Genomic DNA, 21,928 nt, shown 5'->3' with positions numbered 1-21,928 from the left:
AAATTTAGTTGGATTCTTCAGCAAAAGTGTATTTTCAACACTGCAATAATTTGGATAAAGAAGCTGCTTCCAGAATCTTGTGTGATTGAGAATATTCTTCCACAGGCCAAGCCTGGGTGCCACACAGTCTTCAAGAACAACACACACACAAAAAGGCTCTATCGTCCACATCCAATCCTCAGTAAGACTTGTAGAACAGGAAAAAATGGCTCAAAATCTGCCTATATACTTCTGTGACTCTCCTGGAAAAACTTTGTTAAGCTTATGTTATATTGTTCAGTCTAGTTCATATGATCAGGCCAGTATACTGACCATAAAAGATGCGTTAACATTCTGACTACATAGGCATTTTTGCACAGTCTCACTGATCTCATATATAGAGTATGATCTATAAAGCCTCAGATACTATTCTGTTTCAATCTCAATTTCATGTACTGCAGGCAAATCTCTTCATTTTTCTTTGCCTGTAACATGGGGATATTACTTTTAAGTTACAGAAATAGCTGAAGCATTCAACACTGTCTAAGGGCAGAGTTAGGATGCATTAGTTCAGCACAACAGTATATTTTCTGATAAGGCAATGATGAAAAGCACAAAATTAACATTTAACTGAAAGACTACTGGCATATTTTTAAAGTTCAGAATTCACTTTCTGATTTTTCACTTTTGAGATATATTTTGAAAATGTGGTTTCTACAAGTTTCTACAATTCGCATCCCCTATCAGGCAATCATTACTGTAATGTCTTTAGTCCTCCTTACTATAGTTCTCTTACTATGAAATGATTTCTCTTAGTGTTACTATGAAATATGTACCCTTGAAAATGCTCAAAAGATACTCACTAGACAAGACCCTGAGCAACACGCGGTAAGTTGGTCCTATTTTGAAAAGGGAGTTGGACCAGATCCCCTCCAGATGTTTCTTTCAACCTCTATCATTCTGTGATACAACTTTCTATTTCCTCTTTTCAACATTGTCTTTTTGTCTCACACAGAACCTTTGAGGCTACAGAAAACAAGGAAAAAAAATCTGCACAATCACAAAAGATCAGTCAAAGATTTCTATTTTCCATAAAGTTCTTTGAGCTATACATATCTGGTTGATATGCAAGCGCAAAATAGCGGCAAGGATATTAGCAAGGTGTGGTACAATACCTTCCTCTTGCTGGCTGCAATGACAGCAGGAAGCCAACGACTCTCTCTAGTGTCCATGAGCAGGAAAACAACATCATGAGCATCAATTAGCTCTTCAAGTTTAGCCACATCCTTCTGAGCCTGTGCCATCGTTACTTCAGAAAAATTCACCGGGTGCCCTGGCATGGGGATGCTCATGTTATAGCCTTCTGAACTCTAGATGGAGACAGACAGAAAACAGTGTATTAAAAAGATAACCTTTTGATTGAACTGGATTATTATGAAGTTTAATACAAAAATGTGGAGTACAAATTCAATTACTGTTTGGCAGAATACCAACTTTATTCTTTCCGTCTCTCTGTGTATCAGGGCTATGCACTAAAGCGCAGTACTGAAGTGTCTGAGGGAAGGGCAGTCTCAGCGGCGATATTTACGCAGAACAGAGCAGCTCAATGCACGTGTCTGAGTTTGGGTGACGAAAGCTGACCAGCCATGTACAGGTGGCTCAGGGCCTGAACTAACGGGCCCAGTTTCTCAGAAGGTCTCATTAGGCCTGGCAAAAAACTGCAAGAAATAGCTGAAGTGCTAATCCCGCAGACAGCGAACAGCACTGCAAAAGCAAGCAGACAGATCTTACGTGTGATTATGATCATGCTGTTAAACTTAGATAAAATACTTGTCCTCGATTATCTTTGCAGCCATAATGTTACCGGGATGTAGGTTACATTTCTGATATTGAACATTGGCTCATTTACACTAAGAGAGATGCGGAGTATCACACATTCTCCTGTTTTAAATTCTTTATGAGAACAACAGTCTCTAATTATTTTCATGTAACTTGACCAACCATAATGTGAACTTGATATAGAAGGAAATAACTTCTCAGACTTGTTACTCCTGCACTTGGATGTCTGGCAGTTCGCACTATGAAGATGCTTGACAGCACTCGTTCTTATTGCAGAAACATTTGCCTCTTCCAATTCTGTATTTGGGCAAGGCACATGGAGCAGAAAACAGCTAAAGAGCCAAATGAGCATATACGATGCACATACAACGCAAGAAATTAACTCACTCATTTAGACATATGTTAACACAATCCGCCCGCAACCTGCTATAAGAGAATAATGGATCCTTCATATATGTTACAGAAACATAGGCTTTGCCAAGGCTTTCGTGCTTGTCACTGTGCTGTAAGCAACTAACAATTTAAATGCCAAAATTTAAAAGCTAAATGAACAAAGCATAAAATTACATGGGAAGAGACAAGAGAAACATTGGTGGAATGTGCTTTTGTATAAACCAATTATATGCACAACTCAAATTCAGGTGAGTCAAATAACCAGAAGGGTGAAGTATACATCGAAAATAGCCCTGAAGATAACAAGAAATAGATGACACATATAGCAGCTTGGGGAAATGAGTTTGGGGAATATCTACACTAACCACGCACATTTTTCTTTACCAGAGTTCAGAAAAAAACCTCTATCCAGTGACTGTAGCTGCAGGAATACACACAAGTCCAGCAGCTTCAATAGCTTCAATTTTATTTGAATAATTTTCCCTCGAAAAAAAGGCACCAGTCACTACCAAAAGTGGCTGAGGTCCACTTTTGCAGCCAAATGCTGGCAAAAAGAGCTAAAAAGGTATCTTGCAATGGCACATGCATATTGTTTTAAGGGGTAAATGTGCATATATCCCCAAAGACAGATCTCCTTCACTCCACAGAATTCCAAAAGCTCAGGGAGTCTCTACATGACAAAAAGAATTTTGCTTGACTGTACACAACAAGGCCAAGATTTTAAGACCAGAACCTTCATACTGACAAAAGATTTTAAAAGCCTCAAAACTGTCCACACCAAAACAGTATTTAGTTACCATCTCATAAAGTATTAGAATCACTTACTTCATAAAAATAAAAGGACTGTATGTTGACATGTGTAAAATCATAAACGGTTGTGCACTTCTCAACCCTTTCACTGACAGCTGACCAAAGCTGTGCTAGAGGCTTAAAGCAAAGAGACACCAAAATATTGCAATTTTTGGTGCTACCATAACCTTCTCTCTTATTTTTATTCACATTTCTATTAACTTTGTGCATTTTTTGTTAGATCATGTCTCAGATCACTTAAAAGATACCTGTGCTCAACATAAAAAACCTGAAGTGTGCCAGGTAGGTACACAGAAAATTAAGAAATGTGATGCTGCCATAATTAAATTGGAAATACCTAAAATGAAGTGGCCCCTCATGCAATATAGGACAAAGGATGATAAAATACTGAATATACTGGAGTTCCACGCCTGAATACTTCAGAAAATGATTGTATAAGAGGGTAAATAAAGTTAAAATTCCACAGCAGCTACATGAATGACTCTGTGCGTTACCTACTTGTAATGAAAGGCTGTGAATCCATAGATTCTGCTATTTCCGATTCCTCCCTTCTTTTTTATTATAAAATTCTAAGCTACAGTTAATGATAATTTTAGAAGTTGAATGAAACAAAGCTCCTTGCCAAAGCACTCCTTCTTGTTTCATTTGCAATGATGAGGTGGTTACTCTTCCAACTAGAAAGAATGTAAAATTAAAAAAAAAAAAAAAAAAAAAAAGAATTCACATAGAGCAGTCAAGCATTTCAAAGTCAATCAGGAGAAACTGCATTTTGTGTGCAAAATATTACTTACATTGAAAGCAAAGGAAGTCAATTCGACTGCAAGTGAATTGCACAGAAATGTAAAAGAGACATGAGTTCAGAACCAGCATCACTGCTTGGATTCCCATGGGCTTCAAAGGACTGTCTGAGTTTCCAAGCAGCAAGAGACAGCTCTGGCTACTCCTTCAGTGTGAGAGAAATGAGCAGGCTCTAAATCCAGGACAACTCATTGTTTTATTCAAAGACACTTATACTGATAAATATGGGGTTTGGTGACAAGCAACAGTGCAGTCAGCAGTAACAGCTGAAGCTCTATTCTGAGAAATCCAGCAAAATCAACTGAGTTGTAAAAATCTCCAGCTACAGTAACTTCACTGCCCCAATCAACCCAAAGCACCAAGACTTTACCCAGGCTAACTAAAGACTTGTGGTTAGTCCATGTGCTTGGCCTGCTAGTTAAACCTCACCACTCTCACATGCTGTCAGCATGGTATTAACTGTTTCAACCAGAGTTTTTACTGTTAAGGCATGTCAATTCTTGTCAATGCTTGCATGTTGTTCCTCTGTATATTTACCGATGGTTAAACACGATACCTCTTCTCCAAAAATTCTACTGCAGAAATGAGTTTAACCAAAAAATATATTAGGAATGTTCTATCAAACGGGTACACAGGATCGGTACAACTGCTTTCTCCTCATTTGTGCCACAAAGCTGTGAAACCAGGTCTGAGTCCCACTGAAGGCTGATCAGACCCATGCATAGCATGAGGAAACAACAGAGAACATGTAACACTGACAGGGATAACGTGCTAAGAAAACAGTGGTAGATCACAGAAGCCCAGAATGTCAGGGATCGGAAGCTCATCCAGTGCAATCCCCCCATGGAGCAGGAACACCCAGATGAGGTTACACAGGAAGGTGTCCAGGCGGGTTGGAATGTCTGCACAGAAGGAGACTCCACAACCCCCTGGGCAGCCTGGGCCAGGCTCTGCCACCCTCACCAGGAACAAGTTTCTTCTCAAATTCAAGTGGAACCTCCTGTGTTCCCATTTGCACCCATTGCCCCTTGTCCTGTCACTGGTTGTCACCAGAAGAGCCTGGCTCCATCCTCCTGACACTCCCCCTTTCCATCTTGATCCCCAGGAATGAGTCCCCCCTCAGTCTCCTCTTGTCCAGCTCCAGAGCCCCAGCTCCCTCAGCCTTTCCTCACACGGGAGATGCTCCACTCCCTGCAGCACCTTGGTGGCTGCGCTGGACTCTCTGCAGCAGTTCCCTGTCCTGCTGGAACTGAGGGGCCACAACTGGACACAATATTCCAGGTGTGGTCTCCCCAGGGCAGAGCAGAGGGGCAGGAGAACCTCTCTGACCTACTGACCACCCCCTTCTAACCCACCCCAGGTACCATTGGCTTCCTGGCCACAAGGGCCCAGTGCTGGCTCATGGTCACCCTGCTGTCCCCAGGACCCCCAGGTCCCTTTCCCCTACACTGCTCTCCAACAGGTCATTCCCCGATTTGTACTGGAACCTGGGGTTCAGAACATTTGAGGTGAATGGTAGAGGAAAAATTCCTTACATACAGTATGGGTTGCACATTGTATATACTATTACCAAAAAGGAAAAGTGTCTTTTTCCTATGTGCACCACATGTTCAAACACTTCTTGATACAGACTGACAAGATTCCATGGCACAGCCTGGTCTTTGTCCTAACAAGAAAACTCATAACACTGATGTTTGGTCTTTACATGCAGAACTCTAACATTCAGGATTCGACAAACAGCTTTTATTTCTTCCAATTAAACTATTCACTCTTTCTTAATATTCCTATTTTCATTTTATCAACTTTAGAAAGCAAAATATCACCCAACAAATCCTAGTTACCATCATGTTGGTGTTCTACATGACAATGCACAGATGCTTTCTTTTCTGTACTTGTTCTACTATTTAATAGTTCAATAACTAAATTAATATCACCAAGTAACAATAACACTCTAGTGCAACAAGGTTAAATGACATTCTAGGAACTTTCAGACAATCTCTTCTGATTTACTTATCAGAAGTTCTGAAACTGGGAATCATTGTTTGATATCCGAATACTCATTGAACGCTAATACTGATTTCATAAATCATGGCAATAATAGCATCAATAGAGATAAACGCAGAACAAAAACCGAGAGCAATCCTTGGATCAAACTAAATGAACCTAAAACATTTGGAAATTATCTTCTGTAAAGCTTGTTCACAACACTGATCCTCAACAATGTAGCAGATCTATATTCCACTGTTCAGATTTCTCAGTAATGACTAGAAACATAACCCGTGGCATTTTAAATACGTAATTGCATAGTAAGTATATGTAACTCATTTGTACTACCCTAAGTGGTTAAGACGCTGTTTGTCAGTTGAGCTCTGGTAACTACAGCTACCGATTCTAACAGTCTCACCTCCAAAGCAAAAACTCTAAACAGCTGAGTGACTTCTGTCATATGCCAAATTATTATGAAAACACCTTTCTTCATGACAAAGCAAACTGAGAGCATGTCTATTCTGAAATTATAAGCCATATCAATTCTCCTCCCAAATGAAGGATGAAACTAAGATATCTGAAAATATTTGTTTGATCTACTTTTTTTCAGCATTGAAAATGAAGTTCGAACATGTGCACTGAATAATGTTCATATAATGGACATCTCAAGAGTCAAAGAGGATAAAGGCTGCCATTGTTGGGCCTTTCGTCCTAAAGCCTCTAAAACAACATAAAAATTCATTCCTGCCTTTTGCTCCCTTTCAACTACTTCATTTTGATAGTAGTTGTTACACCGGGCTCCCCAGAAGAGGAGAACTTTGGTCAAACACTGACATCTTCTCCAGGCTGCTACAAACTACTCCCCCTTTCTGGATCCAATACCATTTGCTTGGTTCTTGAAAAAAACAAAAACAGACAAGGAAGTTCTCTTACATCATTTAAATACTCCCTATTACACTCCTATGCCAAGCAAGCTTCAATACTTGCTGCTATTAAGTTATTCTGGGCAAAACCAACAGAAAAAAGAACTTTCAGTTTTACAAGTAAAACTTTTTATTTTACTAGTATTACACTACTGACCACTCATAGAGCAAAATGTCCAGCTACAGCAATCTGGAAAATATGAGGTCATTTCATTCCAACAGCAGCATAACCAGTTAAAGATTAAATATTTGCCTCTTATGGAGAAAATCAACTTAAATAAGGTTGCAGATTTGGGTGTAAAACATAATAGGAAATCTCAACAATACATTTATTAGTGTCTTCAAGACCTTCTGCTCCCATAGTGGACAACTAACGTGTCTAATCTCACGTTTAAGTGCAGAGTGGGAAAATAGTGTTAAAAGCAGCCATCACTGACAGTTCCTTAGGACATACTGGACAGTAAAAAAAATTACTCACCACCAATAAGCTACAAGATTATTCAGAAGATCCTTAATTATATTTCATCATTACAAATATTTATTGTCTCCAAGTTTAACAGGTATGGAGTACTTAAAATAAAATGCTTATAGATTTGTCAGTAACCAACGCAACACCTGTGTAATACTTTACCCACTCATAATAAAACTTAATTCCTAGAACTTGGAATAGTTATTGGAAGTCACCGGTGCTTTTCCAAGGAACACATTAGCACATTTTAAATACTGATCTTACCACTCCTGGGAAGATTTTCTGCAGCCTGTCTGCTGCTGCAAGTGCTTTGGGCTTCCCACCGCCCAGACAGTCCTCGAACTCGTACAGTGGCTGTCGGACTGGGTTGGAGTACGAGATCTTTGCATTGTCCACAAATGTAATCTTCCTGACTCCCCAAGCCTAAACACGAAAGTAATTTACATAACGAGATGTACAATAGGCTTAGCCATAAACATCTGAGTAATGCCAGAAAGTCAAGAGAAGTTTTGTCCAATTTTTCTAGAAAGATCAAGCCACAAAAGATTTTGAAGCTATTCACAGCAAAAACCTTGTGGTTGCACTGAATAAGGAGAACAGAAAATTTGGTCTGTCCAAATGTATCATTCAGCAGTAATCCCTCAAAACTCTACTGAATTCAGCAGGATGTGGTAAACATCCCTGAAGGTCAGTATCAGCACAGTTACTTCAAGTGCTTCACTATGACTTTGATAATATAATTTGTTCCAGAATTTATTGTTCAATTTTTTTTTATGTAAATCCAAAACAAATTGCTATTCTGCTAAGGTTCCATTACTACCTGCTATGCTACTACTAGTAAAAGTTCAAGTTATTTCCATTGGTTACAAATCTTGCCTCTTCCCTGGAATTTATAAAATCAACTAATACATATTATGTGTACATTAATACTGAAGAATACAAGTTTTCTCTTACATGCCATGGCAGCTGCTCAAAAAAAAAAAAAATTATGAGGAATAGCAGATGATTTTTAAGACTAACTCAGGACTTACCATCAAGGTCCTTGCAACACTACAACCCAGCGTGCCAGCTCCAAGCAGCAGACACTTGGCAGACACAATTTTTTCCAAATCAAGAGTAGGCACCAATCGCCAGCACATCAATTTCAAATTAAGATCCACTGACGATTCTGCTAACCTGTATCACAAAACAAACAGCAACACACTTTTGAATGTTCTTGTGTTTCTCCAAAGCAGCAATTACTTTTATTTAAACTGAAGAAGTTCCATACTTTTTTTTTTTTTAAGGAAATAATTCTACTTAAAGGTAATATGAAGAACAAAGTCTCCCTAGTAATACTTCCACCTAATTGTAAGGTACATGGTAAGCAGATTGGAGAAAAAAGGTTTCCTGAATCCATCTGTACTCGAAATGTTTCACTTACTTGTCTAAGGAATGGAGTCAGCTCTTTGTGGAAGTTTTAGAAGAAAAACTAGGTAGGAAATCCATGCTCAACCTAATGTCAGATTTTTGTATTCATCAGAACAAAGGGTGTTAAAACTCTCATCAAGTCAGGTAATCACAAATAATTAATAGAGTAATAACTAGCAGAGGAAAATGTCAGAATAAAAAAAATAATAATCCATCCAGAGCAGGACTATCTCATGCACTCTCCTCCTTCCTCTTTCCAAGGAAGTGTATTGCTTCGCACAGGATGGTAACGCTTATCCCTCTATTTCTTCCCATACAATTCCCTAAAATTGTTTTGTCTTTCTTGTCTTTGAATCAGGTATGTATATAAGTTGTCAGACACCTGACAGTTTCATTCCCTTATGCATCATAAATGTAACTTTTGCATTATCCAGTATATTATTTGTTCAACAAGGATTTAAGATCATAATTGCCAAGGCTGGCATATTACTAACAGTCTCTATAGGAATTAACAGAAGTTGGCATGCATACAAGTAAAGGAGGACAAGTCAGATTTACTTAAAGAATTGTGGGCCCTCAGCTGAACTTGCTCTAATGTCTACGAAGATACTCGGAACTGCCACAACTGTCAGACAAGAATGGCTCAGCTAGATAGGTAAAATATATGAACCTAAACCATTAGATCAACACACTCCCTACAGTGTTGCAAAGTCAAGAACACACACGTAGTCAGCGAAAGCAGATGAGCCGAAGGGCTGTGTAACCTGACTGCTTTCAATCCATTGCCCACACATCACGTGCAGAACGATAAAAATTACTGAGGTCATGTTTCCTGAGCTCTTTCCTGTCACACTCTAACAATTCCAAAAGGCTGAACTTCTCTCCATGCTTATTTTCATCATATTTAACAACCTGCAGGTTAGAGAATTCAATGAAAACCACAGGCCTGTAACACTCTGACCTACATTCCATTCGGTATAAATTCAATACCTTTGAAATTTTAAGAGTCAAAAACCGCAAACACTTGTGCTGCAGGCAGTGCGCTCTGCTCTGCTGAGGTCTTAATTCCAATAGGACTGTCCAAAGAATATACAGTATATGCGGTACTGTAAATTCTTACCTAACAGAGACAGATAGTCCTTGCATTTCACATTTCAACTTGTTAGGGCTTGAGCCCAAGTAAAGAAAACTATGCAAATTTAAAAGAAAAGAAACAAACCTTTTTGGATCCATGCATTCACTGAGATTCACCATCCTTGGACCTATACCTCCCTTCTGGTTTTTCTCCCACCCAACAGCTTTTGGACAATCTGTTTGACACAGTAAAAAACAGAAGGAAGAAAGGAGGAAAGACAGAATTAAAGTCTTAATATCCCAGGATAGAAAAAAAGACACTTTGTTGGATTTAACCTTGCTGAAAAAAAAAAAAAAAAAAAATCTAAACCTGTAAGTAAATAATCTGTATCTTTACAACCCAGTATACAAATGTTGCTGTTTTCCATCAACTGAAATCACTGCCTCTTGGAAAAGTGCTTTACTCTCAGGTGTCCAATGTGCTGCTTTTGCCTATTCAGCCTCCTTCACCCCCAGGACAGAGACGGCATCATTCCTCATCATCTGGATCCTTAATGTGAAACAGACTTCTATGTTCACAACTCACTACATTCATAATTCACAATTCAGTGACTTTTGCCAAGTTCAATCGTCTGTTCATGCTGCCTAGACTGAATCTGTAAATTCAGCAGATAATTATATATCCTAATTATATAATAATTCAACAACTCACAATGATAATATGTAAAGCATTCAGAACTTTTGGGATGAAGTAGAGAAATTCTCTGATACTGTCCTGTACACAGAAATTAAGTCTTAGTTTATGTTCTAATGTTACGAGTTTATTGCTTTAAATTCTACCTGCCTACCTCACCATGGGCCTGAAGAAACAATTCCACCCTGTAGCAGGTTTCTACCATTCCAGAAATACACAGAAAGTTTACATCACATCAGTTCACTACTATATGTATTCTTCCTAGCTGAGGGATGGCACGCCAATTTAATGAAAGAAAAAGACAGTTTGCTAATTGCCTGGTCTTTGTATTTCATGACACCAGGAGGATTTTCTCCTTTTTTTTTTTTTTTTTAATTAGAAACATGATTTAAGAAGGAAAACATTTAAAGGGAAGATGCTTCTTCCTTTTTTGAAGAACTGTTTCCTTTACAGACATTTAACAGAAATTCAAACAATTTTAAATCCATTAGAAATAACTTAGCATAACAATGATTGAGTAGTATTAATACATTTTTTCCATCTTCACAGTGATTGTTTTTAATGGATTACCTGGGCCAAGGACTCTCTCTGGCAGTTTTATTTCAAAGATAATGCTGTGTGTTATGTCCCTCACTCCTTGCACGGTCCTGTCTCTGAAGCAGAGCACCTCAACGGACCGGAGAATGCTGCCCCTGCCATTGAAACAAAACAAAACAAAACAGACATGAAATTTCTTAATAGGAAAAGTTCACACAAGTTTAGTCTCTTGCAGATTCTCAATAATGCCTTTTCTTTTAACACTGGAACACTGCTGTTCTGATCAGGTATAAATAAAAACAATTGCCTAGTATGAGAAAACTACTTGTTGTGAAACAGCTCTAAAGAAATGTCACTGTCAGCCTGTACTCTCATTTACACAATGCTGCTGGACAAGTGGTATATTTAGAGAAATAAAAGCAGAGAAGCAATAGAGGACATGTGAGGTGATACAACATACTTTGCCACTGAACAAGCAATATCCTCTTAGTTCTTGATACAGTATCATTTTTCCTCCTTATGATTCCAATCCCCAAATCAAACAGTTAGAATGTAAAAGGCAAAACTACGGAAATGCAACTCAGCTACATGTTTTTTACAGCAACTCAATATTACATGACACTTTAAATGCTTTATTTTTTTCAAATACTGCTATGTAAAACTATGTCCTGTCTTCCCAACTTCTGCCCAACAAAACATTCAGCAAGGTACACCACAGAAAAACGAAGGGTACTTGATTTTTAAAATCTAAGTCCTACTATTATTTGGTTCTAATTAATTATACAAAAAACACAGAACACTTTAAACAAGACTCAAAACAGCTAGAGGGTATTGGCAGGGTCTGAAGCATGTATTTTCAGGTACGTGCATGCATGTGAGGATCAGGAATTACATGAAATTGTGACAGAAACAAACAAACAAAAAGAATATGCAAAATCAGAATCATTGAAAGTGAGTCATGTCAAGGTTAAATCTCAGGTGGGTGATACCAGTAAAGTGTCATGGGGGAAAGAATGCCTCACTTTATATCAACCAATAAATAATCTTTGTGGGAAAGAATAAAATAGATACCATTTGTGTGCTGCCAGGATCAGGAAATTTCTCAGTGGCCATCCTGGATAGTGGGATAAATTACACGGATCATAAACTCCAACTGTTACCTGCAAATAAAATTGGTCTAAATGAGAGACAAGAAGACATCTTCCATTCTGATATTCAGTTCACAGTAAAAGCTATCTGGCATTCTTAATGTAAAAATTCTGCACAGAGAAGGCCTACACACATTTTACTTATTAACAAATGTCCAACACATGGTCACACAGATTTCAGTCAAGCATTTGCCACAGCTTTGAGATTTGTTCAGTTGAGGTTCTTTATGGACATTCACTTTTCACTACAGCATGTGCACCTTCCTTAAACACACCATGATGGGAGAAGCCCAACATCTGAAGCCTTGCTCTCAAAACAAAATTCTGTATTGATTTTGAGATGATCCAAAAGTGAAAGGGGACTGGCCAGTAAGATGTCAAGTCAAAGGAAAACCAGCATAAATTCACCTGTAAAGCCAACCTTCAAATGGGATCTAATTGAAGGAACTGGACATCCTGTCTCACCTTCAATCACTGTAATACCATGTTCATAATTGAGGCATCTAAACTAGGAACTTACTTCACAGCCAATGCAGAACCAAACCACATGCAGAGATTAGAAACATGCCACTGCCTACCTTTACGTATGCTGAAAATCCGAACTTGGCCATCACTAATGATACCTGTGCCTCACATCTACAGAGCCCTTCTCTCCTCCCTCTTCCCCTGTGAATGGGCTTAGAGAGACTGGTCTCAACTCCACCATACCAGTGAGGCATCCCTGGAACGGCCGGACACGCTGAACTCATGGATGAGATGGGAGGAACAGGGATCCCTGCCCAGCCACGCGCTGCTGCTGCTTTGCAACTGCTGCCCGCAGCGGGCAGAACACCCTGAGCTGATTGCATTTCATACACCAGCAGAAAACTGACTCAGCAACAGCAAAACCATATTCCAGGGGAGCAAGTTCAGTTGGTCACTGAAATGCAAATTCTACAGGCAGTACTGATGCAATAAATCTTATCCAACAGGTCTAAAATTTTAGCACTTCCCTCCAAAGTGAATGTTAATGAAGAAATAGATTCCAAATGATTACAGATTTCTTCCACATTGAGAATGTCCCTATATAATAAAGTATGCTCTTATTTGTGACCCATTACTGTAGTTATAGTACCATTTAAAATCTCAACCCTCACATTCTTATTTTACAAAGAAGAAATTCCAACTAGGTCTTAATTTCAGAAAAACAAATTTGCAAATGCAAAAAAATAATTTAAGCACTATAAAAGAGAACTAAATTACTTTTGTATGGTGTGACAAGACCTCCTTAAAAGAAAAATGTCTTTTTTTGCACTTACTAACTCTTCACCGTAACTCAAAGTTCTGAATCCTAGGACTTCAATAACATGCATGATAAAAAGAAGTTTGAAGTTCACCAAACATAAAGACGGTAAAGCATGTAGAAAGACCCAGCAAAGTCCAGCAGCTGAGCAGCGTGATCCAGAACAGAATTTAATGTACATAAATGCAAGCCAACCAAGCCAGTCAACTCTTGCTCTGATGACATCTGCTTCATGTATCATCATAATTCCTCCCTGACTGAAAGCAATGGACAGTACTCACTTCATGCTCATAGGACATGCATCTTCTGTATTTAACAGAAGAAACATCCCAGCCTCTTCTGGTGCACAACCCACCTATCTTCCAAAATTACAAGGCACTTACCTGGAGCATTCTTCATATACAGATTCCCAGGAATTTTTATCCAAAGCTCTCATAACAAGCACACGTGGCAAAACACACTTTGCAACTTGAAAACTTCCATTTAGTATTCCCTGCTTACTGCTACCAGAGTCAATAAATACATAAAACAGTCGAGCACCAATTTTTAGTGGTTTGCATTTCATAGCTTGTAGGTAAAGTGGTTGGAAAACTTCAATTATTATGCTAACTCTTTCATAAACTTATGTTGTTTCTGTTGTGATAACGAGGGAAAAGGAGCATGAAGAACTTTGTTTCCAAGCTGACCATTAATCTGGTGTAACTGGGCTCTTGCCTAAGAACCAGAGACACTTGCCACAAAAATGAATCCAAGCTGCTGGTGTTCAGGTATTTACCCAGCCTATTCATTGGCCATTGTACCCAGCTCAGTATTACAGACACTTTTTGTACCATTTGAAAATTTAACATTTCTAGGTTATAAAAAGACATGAATTTCTCATTACCTTTCCCCCTTGGTCTTGGAAGAAACCATCCCACTTTTTCAGTGGAGATATCACAACAGAATTGTCATGATACTTGATTAAAAAATAAGGCAAAGCTGTAACGCCCTCTTTCTGGCAAAGCTCGTCATACGCTTCCTGAAGTGCTTGAATCTAGAAGCAAAAAGACAACTGTAACCAACAGTTTTAACAATCTCACACAGAAACACAGCAAATGCTTTACCATCTGGGAAAACTACCTCACCCAAACAATCTTAGAATATTCTGAAGTTTTAAAGCCCAATATAACCACAAAAACTGAGATCAAAAATTCAATTGCAAAAGCAGTACTTGTCAATGCAAATTTTAAACAAGGGTGTTATAATTGACGCCACAAGCTGATCTACCAGTACAAGATAACAAAACAAAAATGTCATTCTGATTGTCACAGTAGCTTTATGCGAAAGTAAAACTGCTCCTCTATTATTAGGAACAGTTTCATTAATTTTATTTTATCTATTTTCAGTATTTACTTGAAACCGCCTTTGAATCATGGTATATATTTTAACACTGTTTTTTTGCTACAGAACTAATGAGGGTCTCCGGCAAAGAAGGAAACGAAGCATTTTTCACTGAAAAAATCCAAACTGTTTCTCATTGATTATAATGCCATTAAAAAAACATTCAATGTTTTGTGTTAACATCTGCTAAATAATAAAGAAAATACAAAAAATTGTTAACTTTTCTCTAAAAAAAAAAATCTTCCCTATCCAGTTCTTTTTCTTGTACAATCATGCATTTTATTAACACAATCATGCACTTTTATTAACAATTTTGTAATTACTAATTACTTCGCTCTCCCAGTGGATGTCCCTTTAAAGAAGTTTCTTAAAAATATAATGAGTTTCAAAAACATAGCTATATTTTCAATAAGCTGTATGTGACAATTAAAAGGAACATAACTACCCCTTCAAGAATTGTTTGCCACATCCACATCTGACTGATGGATCAAGCTGAAGTGGCATTAAGCTGAGAGCTTTTACACAACAAGGAGACGAGACAGAAACAAAAACCTCACAAATCCCACCTGGAAATAAGATAAGTGAAGATTTTAAAACAAATTAGATTCTCAAATTATTCAGTTGTACAGCCCACAAAACTGCTTAGTGCTACAGACTCCATAACATTTTGTATTTTGAATACCTGATTTAATGGGAATCTGTCTCCAAGACACACCGGTTTCTGAATTACATGTATTCCATCAGGGAAACAAAGAGCAGGGTAGCAAAACCAGTAATAGAAATGATACTTTTTTAAATCCTAGGGGAAAAAAAATCGTAAAATTAGATAATAAACACATATATCGAGGTAAATTATGATTTGGAATACTAATCATAACTGACAGTAACCATGCTACCATTGTTCTCTCTACTTCACAAAGCACTGTGTTATGGTTTTAGAAAATAATTTTTAAAATACTAGAAGACTTCCCTTCTGTGTATATATTTTTAAGATTTAAACAGACAATAAATGGGCACTACTTCACTTTTTGTTAGCTGAAGCATTTTTTATTAGAACTTTCAATTTGTTAAACATGATACAGTTGCTCTACTTTTACTGTTATCTGTAAGGCTGTCAGACAACCTTATACATTTGCAGTAAAGAATATGAGATGGTACCAGCATTTTTTCAATAATACATCGTAAAATATTGTATATCTGTATATGAGAACAGCTTGTTAGTTTTATAAAAAAATGTTTTCAGACATTTTAAGATGTCTGAGAATGATCCTGATAACATTAATATGACAATACTAATACAGTACGTGTCCTAAAAAGAAACTATTTGTTTATTTCCACTACAATGCTCTGAGACACATTATCTTTACTTACTGCAAATGTCAGCAGCAGGAATCTGTTCAAGAGCAAAGGGTTTTCCAGAGCAGCTCCAGATTTTATTGATTCCCATATCTGCCATTGTGGGAATAAGGAAGAGAGAAGGCAGAGAAACAAAATACCAAGGTAGCACGAGAACAGCTGCAGAAACCTTTAATTCTTCCAGCTACCTTTACAAAACTGAAATTAACATTGCTAGTAATTCACTGTGATCTTTTCCTATCTGATCCCACCCCCCATTACCTATGCTAAAAGGATTCTAAAGATCTAAATATAAGGCAGAGACACACATTCTCTAACACAAAATCATGGAAGCTGGGGAACAGGACGAGCATCTGTTCATGGATCAAGCATGAAACAAAATCAAATGGATCAAATGAAACAAAATAAACCTCATCAGGAACATGTATAAACCTCATGTATATGAACTACTAACACTAGCACAATCTAGAACATACTGTGCTATTAATATAGCCTTCTATTGTACTCTTATCTTTTTCATTCATGGGATCTATAGATATATGTCAATAAGCTACTAGAAAATTTGACCAAAAAAATGGAGACTTGCAAGAGGGCAGCAACTGCACGTTGGTGAGACAAGCAGCTGTAATACTGGTAAGAGCCAGAGCTGCTTGGTCTTTGTCTTAAAACAAACAAACAAAAATAAATACAAAAGCTAATCAAGCATTCTGACCTTCCCAGTTTCCCTGAAGACAGATATTGCACCACACCTACCAGCACCAGGGAAGCACCAGCCACAGGAACACAAAACACTCATAGCCCTGAGCACAGATATGCATGAGAACTGCACTACTCAAGGCCAGCAGGCAGAAAAATCAGTCTAATTAAAGGAATCAAGGACTAGTCAAAGTGCAGTACCTCAAAAAGAAAAAGGCTGCCTTAGTTTGATTTTCACTTCTCCCCAAGCCATGACATTTACATTCATCATTACAGTGCAAGCAGACCGGCCCCTTCCCTTGACAGCCACCTGCTTTCCCTGCTTTATCTTTTGGCTGTTTTGGAGCTTCCCTGTCACTGACACACAAATGAATTGCAGTAATCTAGAGTTTAAACCAGGCATTTGCTGGCTTCTGAATGTCAAGACAAATTTTAAAAACGTGCTCTGCAGAATTCAAGTCAATGTCAACTCTACAGCACTGTTAAGCTTAACATTTGGCCCAGCAGCACACTGAAGGAAGCCCTCCAAGTATAATTAGCTACTTTCTACTCTCTTGTCAAGAAACGTAAAAAGCAAACATCAAACTACTCCTTTTAGAATACGTTAAATGCTGAGGCTACTATATGAAACAGTAGGGACAGTATCTCCAACATCTGGAGCAGAGATATAAAGCATTTTACTGCCTATTTCCAAATCCTTTCTACCAGTTGATTTTTAATCTTACCTCATTGGCTTCTTTTTCCAGAAGTGATTTCTTATCACAGGATTTGAAAGTCTCTAAAGTGTTGGTATTATACAATGTTCCAAAAGCAGGACAGCAACGTGCTGGTGTTGGTGCATTCCTAAATCAAACAAAGAAACCCTGGGAACTGGATACTAATGCCTTTACCATGATCAGCAGCAGTAGCAGGAGCCACCCTGTGCTGTAAGGTTGTCCTGAAACTGTCAAATGACGAGGCACAGTAACAAAAGTCAAAGTCAGCTCTAATAAAAATATTTTACAATCATGCTGCTTTACTGAATATGGCTTGGTATAAGAACCTGTGCAAATACACATCTACATTAAGACTTGGAAAATACATCGGCATCTGTATTATCCCTAAGCAACATGGCACTGAATCAAAGATTTAAAAATTCTGTTCCAATATAGACTATCCATGACAAATGTCATTTTTACTAAAAAAATTACTAAGACTGAACTTTAGATGTCAGTATTTCATTCACACACAGAGTTATTTGGTTAAAATTTTATGTTTAAGAAACAAGCCAAAGGAAGCCCAAACCAAACAAGAGACTGAGTATCTTTTATAGTTTGTAACATCATCAGCTGGAGAAGCTGCTGTTTGCAAACACAGTATATATTTCTTCCCCCCTTTTTAATGTAAATTAGGTAAAAACACTACAATATTCCCTTAATTTACAGATCTGATTGATTTCATTGACCACTTAAACATCATTCTCCAAAACTGATGTTTCTGAGCACTGCTAAAACTCAAATACAGCAAATATTTCAGTTACATAATAACTACACATGATATAGTTTCCAAAAATTTTTTAATCTAAAAGGGAACTCCTCATGATCATCTAAACTGACTACCTAAGGTATAGAAACAGATATACAGAAAATTACTACAGTAGAATAAGCAAACACTACACAAATGGACCTGTCATAGTTTTATTTTTGTCATAATATTTGAGAGCTCAAATAACACGGTACCATCCCTTTTTTCCTAATCTGAAATTCCTGTTCCCAATATCACAGCTTTCTTCCAATTGCACTTTGCTGTATACGCTTTCACTATCATTCCTAAAAGTTCTTACCTAAGAATTAATGGAATGATATCTCCTAAGAAATTATCTCAAAATGCACAAAGTCTCACTAGGCTCCTAACACCCTGACCAAACAACGCAAAGAAAGTAACTTCTGCAATGTACAACTTTATAATAATCCACCAATATAAAACAAACAAGACATCTGTTCCTATGTTAGCTATATTATCTTAGGCATTTGCTGGAAATGAAAACCACAGGGAAAAAACCTTTCCCTCCTCATCTCATCTTTGGTGTGCACACTGAGCAGCTCTGGTCTACATTTCACTTTGGGGGTAAAGGCGAAAGTACAAAATTCAAGTTAAAAGGTTAAATATTTTGGAAGATATTACAATGTAACAGCTAGGGATTGCAAAACTATTTTCAGATCCTAATTGTAACGATGAATCCTCACTAAAAACAGACCTAAGGAAAAATCTGACCAGAAGTCAGATGTCTGATATATCCTTATTTATGCCAAAAAGTTGAAGAAATGGAAAAAATGGTATTTTATATAAACATATATACAAACAGTAAGTAAATCTGAGACTTACCAGCATATTTTAAACTTGGCCCTTCAGATAAATATACTACTTCAGACACAGGGAGTTAATGTCTGCAATTCATATCAGTCTCTCCACTGTCATGAAGTTCATGAAAATATGCATTTATTTTCATGTAGAATTTGTCCAAGTAACATTATGTATAAAAATATTACTGTTATGTAACGGAAGTGTCCCTACATACAAATTAAGGTAAACTACAGTATGTACTTACATATCAAAGGCACTGAACTCCAATGTCAAGCGAGCTGGCAAACCCACAGGATCACCTGGACAAAAAGCAGCAACACACTTCTTTTAAACTGCAATACATAGATTAATCTCCCTCTTTTTGCTAATGTAAGTTATAAATAACCCACAGACACACCAGAATTCACAGCTCACCCAGCTGTGTTTTTTAATGTTTCAGCAAAATGCCTAAAGCACGTCACACAAATACTTAGAAGAATGACACAAGAAACCCAAACTACTAAGTCAGATGTTGAGTTTCTACCTACCATTGTAGTAGTAACCTTTGATAACTTTTGGGGCCTCATCCAACCGGTACTCATTGAGTTTCTTCTGGGTTAGTTGGTGCCAGAATCCTGCGTCCAAGGCACTACTGAAGGGAGCAAACTGCAGCCTGGAGGCTCCAGGATCTCCGGGATGCTGCGCCTCACCACCCGCAGCTGCCATGATTTTGGGTAAGGATCGCTGCTAAACAGAATCCTGGAAAAGCAGATATGCCTGATAAGTATATATGCAATTGACCGTATTACTCATGACTACTTGAAGCTTCTTTTTAATACATTTTCTTGGGTTCAAGTACGGAAAGCTTTGCTCCTCTGAACATTTAAGTAACTCCAGTTTTAAAAATCATTGATCATAGGTCCTTTCAGTCCAAGCAAAGTCCTTCCAGTTTCTTGTATGCAAAATTATGGAAGGCAAGTTATGTTCTGTTTGACCAAGCTGCCTAGAAGGAACCGATACTGACAGACATTCCACCATTTCTCCTGTTACTTAGGATACTACATCTGAACTTTGTACTTCTGAGTTACATCTTGTGTTGTGCTGCCACAGGTAAAAATAACAAAATGCTAAACACTGGATCAGCATTCCTTCTGTTATCCAGATATGCATCTAAAAGCCTATTAGTACTATGTAAGTTCTGATGGCATTTAAAATCCAAACTAGCATTCATTTAGCTAAGTTTTCACTTCGATAAATTAGCAAACATTTAACTTTTACTATTACATAGGTCTTAAGCCTTACAAATGTTTTGTTTTGCAACTAAGTGTCACAGAATGCTTATCGTGAAACAGGCAAATAATTGTTTGTCATATAGATGTCAGGTATAACAGAGTCAGGTTACAAGGTACTTGATGCCAAGACTTCCATAACCAAACTTGTATTCAAAGGTTCAATAGCTGCCTAGTCAATATTAATCCATTAAATCCCTTGTCACCTTTTTTCCATAAGCTGGGGAAAGTATTATTTAACATTAAAAAAAAAAATAGTTGTTACTTTCCTCGCCAGATAAGCTCTATTATAACTAAAGTTTTACTCATTTTGAATTTTCTTGAAGTCTCTTTTCAACTTTTCAAACCAGTAAAGTTTTCATTTTGCTTATAAGTCCAATACCATACCCAACACTAACGTGTATTGTCAAACACCCTACATGACCAAGCAGCTGACGGTACCCAGGAGTAAATACAGAACATACCAGCCTAAAAGCATCCACCAGGAATGAATTTAAACATCCCACTTATTTTCATTATTACTGTACCTAATACTATACTATAGTAATGTTACTATACTATAGGAATGTTTGAAATGAAAAACACACTGTAACTTTTAATATTTGTCTTCCCCTTGACAGACATAATTAATCTGTTGTAAAAGTACGATGAGCAGTTTAACGGCTTTTAAAACTATCGTGAAGCTACAGGTTTTAAACCAAATTCACACAATCCCATAAAACCTACAGCTTTTTTATAAAACTTCATTCTGTGGTCCGGAGTTGAGTGTTTTGAAGGCCTCCTCTACATCTCGGTGCCAGAGAAAATTATTATTTCCTACCGCTGCCCCTTCAGAAAAGCTGCTTCTTGGCGAAACGTCCCTCGCCAAAGCTATTTTGGGGGCAAGGACAGTCTGCCCTATTTCTGACCTCCCCGGCTCGAAAGGCCGCTCCGGCCCCTGGGCCAACCTGCCCCGCCAGCTCCCGGCGGCTGCTCCCGCCGCGGGGCCGCCCGGCCCGCCCGGCCCGCCACACGGGGCGGCCCCGCCCGCCCTTCGTGACTGTAGCCCCCGCTGCCCTCCCAAGGTTTTCCCGCCCGGCGGGCCGGGCACAGCGACCCGGAGAGAAGGACACAGCGACCCGGGGGCGGGAAAGGACCCGGGGGACGCGGCCCGAGGGACGCCTGAGGGAGCACGAGACACCCGCCCCGCTCACCGGCTGCACCGCTCGGCGCTTCCTGCGCCACCCGCTGCCCGGCCCAGTGACGTCATCCCGCCTCTGCCGCGTGACGGGAGGGGAGGCGTGCGGCACGAGGCGGCCGTCGTGACGCAGGCGGCGCAGGCCGGTTGGCTCCGCCTCAGGCGGGCGGGTCCGCCAGCCGGGGTGGGGCGGGCGGGTCCGCCAGCCGGGGTGGGGCGGGCTGGTCCGTCAGCCGGGGTGGGGCGGGCTGGTCCGTCAGGCGGGATGGGGCGGGCGGGTCTGTCAGTCAGCCAGGGCGGGCGCCCGCGGGCGCCGGGAGTTCGGCTGCTGCTGCGCAACGGGCTCGAGGCGGCGGCCCGGCGCGC

At 38.9% G+C, this 21,928-nt stretch overlaps 1 protein-coding gene across 6 annotated transcripts in view; it reads right to left on the bottom strand.

Annotated features, from left to right (window-relative positions):
• The window catches only part of ATG7 (autophagy related 7), a 115,906-nt gene extending 94,272 nt beyond the window's left edge, over nucleotides 1–21,634 (bottom strand). For 4 of the 6 annotated variants that reach the window (XR_014184786.1, XR_014184787.1, XM_082060184.1 and 1 more), the window contains exons 1-13: nucleotides 21,579–21,634; nucleotides 19,645–19,855; nucleotides 19,362–19,416; nucleotides 17,500–17,617; nucleotides 16,094–16,171; nucleotides 15,405–15,521; nucleotides 14,226–14,375; nucleotides 11,984–12,072; nucleotides 10,946–11,067; nucleotides 9,827–9,917; nucleotides 8,229–8,373; nucleotides 7,462–7,620; nucleotides 1,155–1,349 (exon numbers count right to left, since the gene is read on the bottom strand). Coding sequence is in view for 4 of the 6 variants with exons in the window: in XM_082060184.1 (XP_081916310.1) it covers nucleotides 1,155–1,349; nucleotides 7,462–7,620; nucleotides 8,229–8,373; nucleotides 9,827–9,917; nucleotides 10,946–11,067; nucleotides 11,984–12,072; nucleotides 14,226–14,375; nucleotides 15,405–15,521; nucleotides 16,094–16,171; nucleotides 17,500–17,617; nucleotides 19,362–19,416; nucleotides 19,645–19,822 (1,497 nt within the window). In the remaining 2 variants the exon portion in view is untranslated. Of the gene's footprint in view, nucleotides 1–1,154; nucleotides 1,350–7,461; nucleotides 7,621–8,228; nucleotides 8,374–9,826; nucleotides 9,918–10,945; nucleotides 11,068–11,983; nucleotides 12,073–14,225; nucleotides 14,376–15,404; nucleotides 15,522–16,093; nucleotides 16,172–17,499; nucleotides 17,618–19,361; nucleotides 19,417–19,644; nucleotides 19,856–21,111; nucleotides 21,246–21,578 lie in introns of those variants that run through there. The other 2 variants (XM_082060185.1, XM_082060187.1) reach the window with 2 other exon arrangements.
• Nucleotides 21,635–21,928: the final 294 nt, after the last annotated feature.

Source organism: Streptopelia decaocto, assembly GCF_964273445.1.
Source record: "Streptopelia decaocto genome assembly, chromosome: 8".
In the NCBI taxonomy this organism is placed as follows: domain Eukaryota; kingdom Metazoa; phylum Chordata; class Aves; order Columbiformes; family Columbidae; genus Streptopelia; species Streptopelia decaocto.
This window is presented reverse-complemented; position numbering and strand designations above follow the sequence as displayed.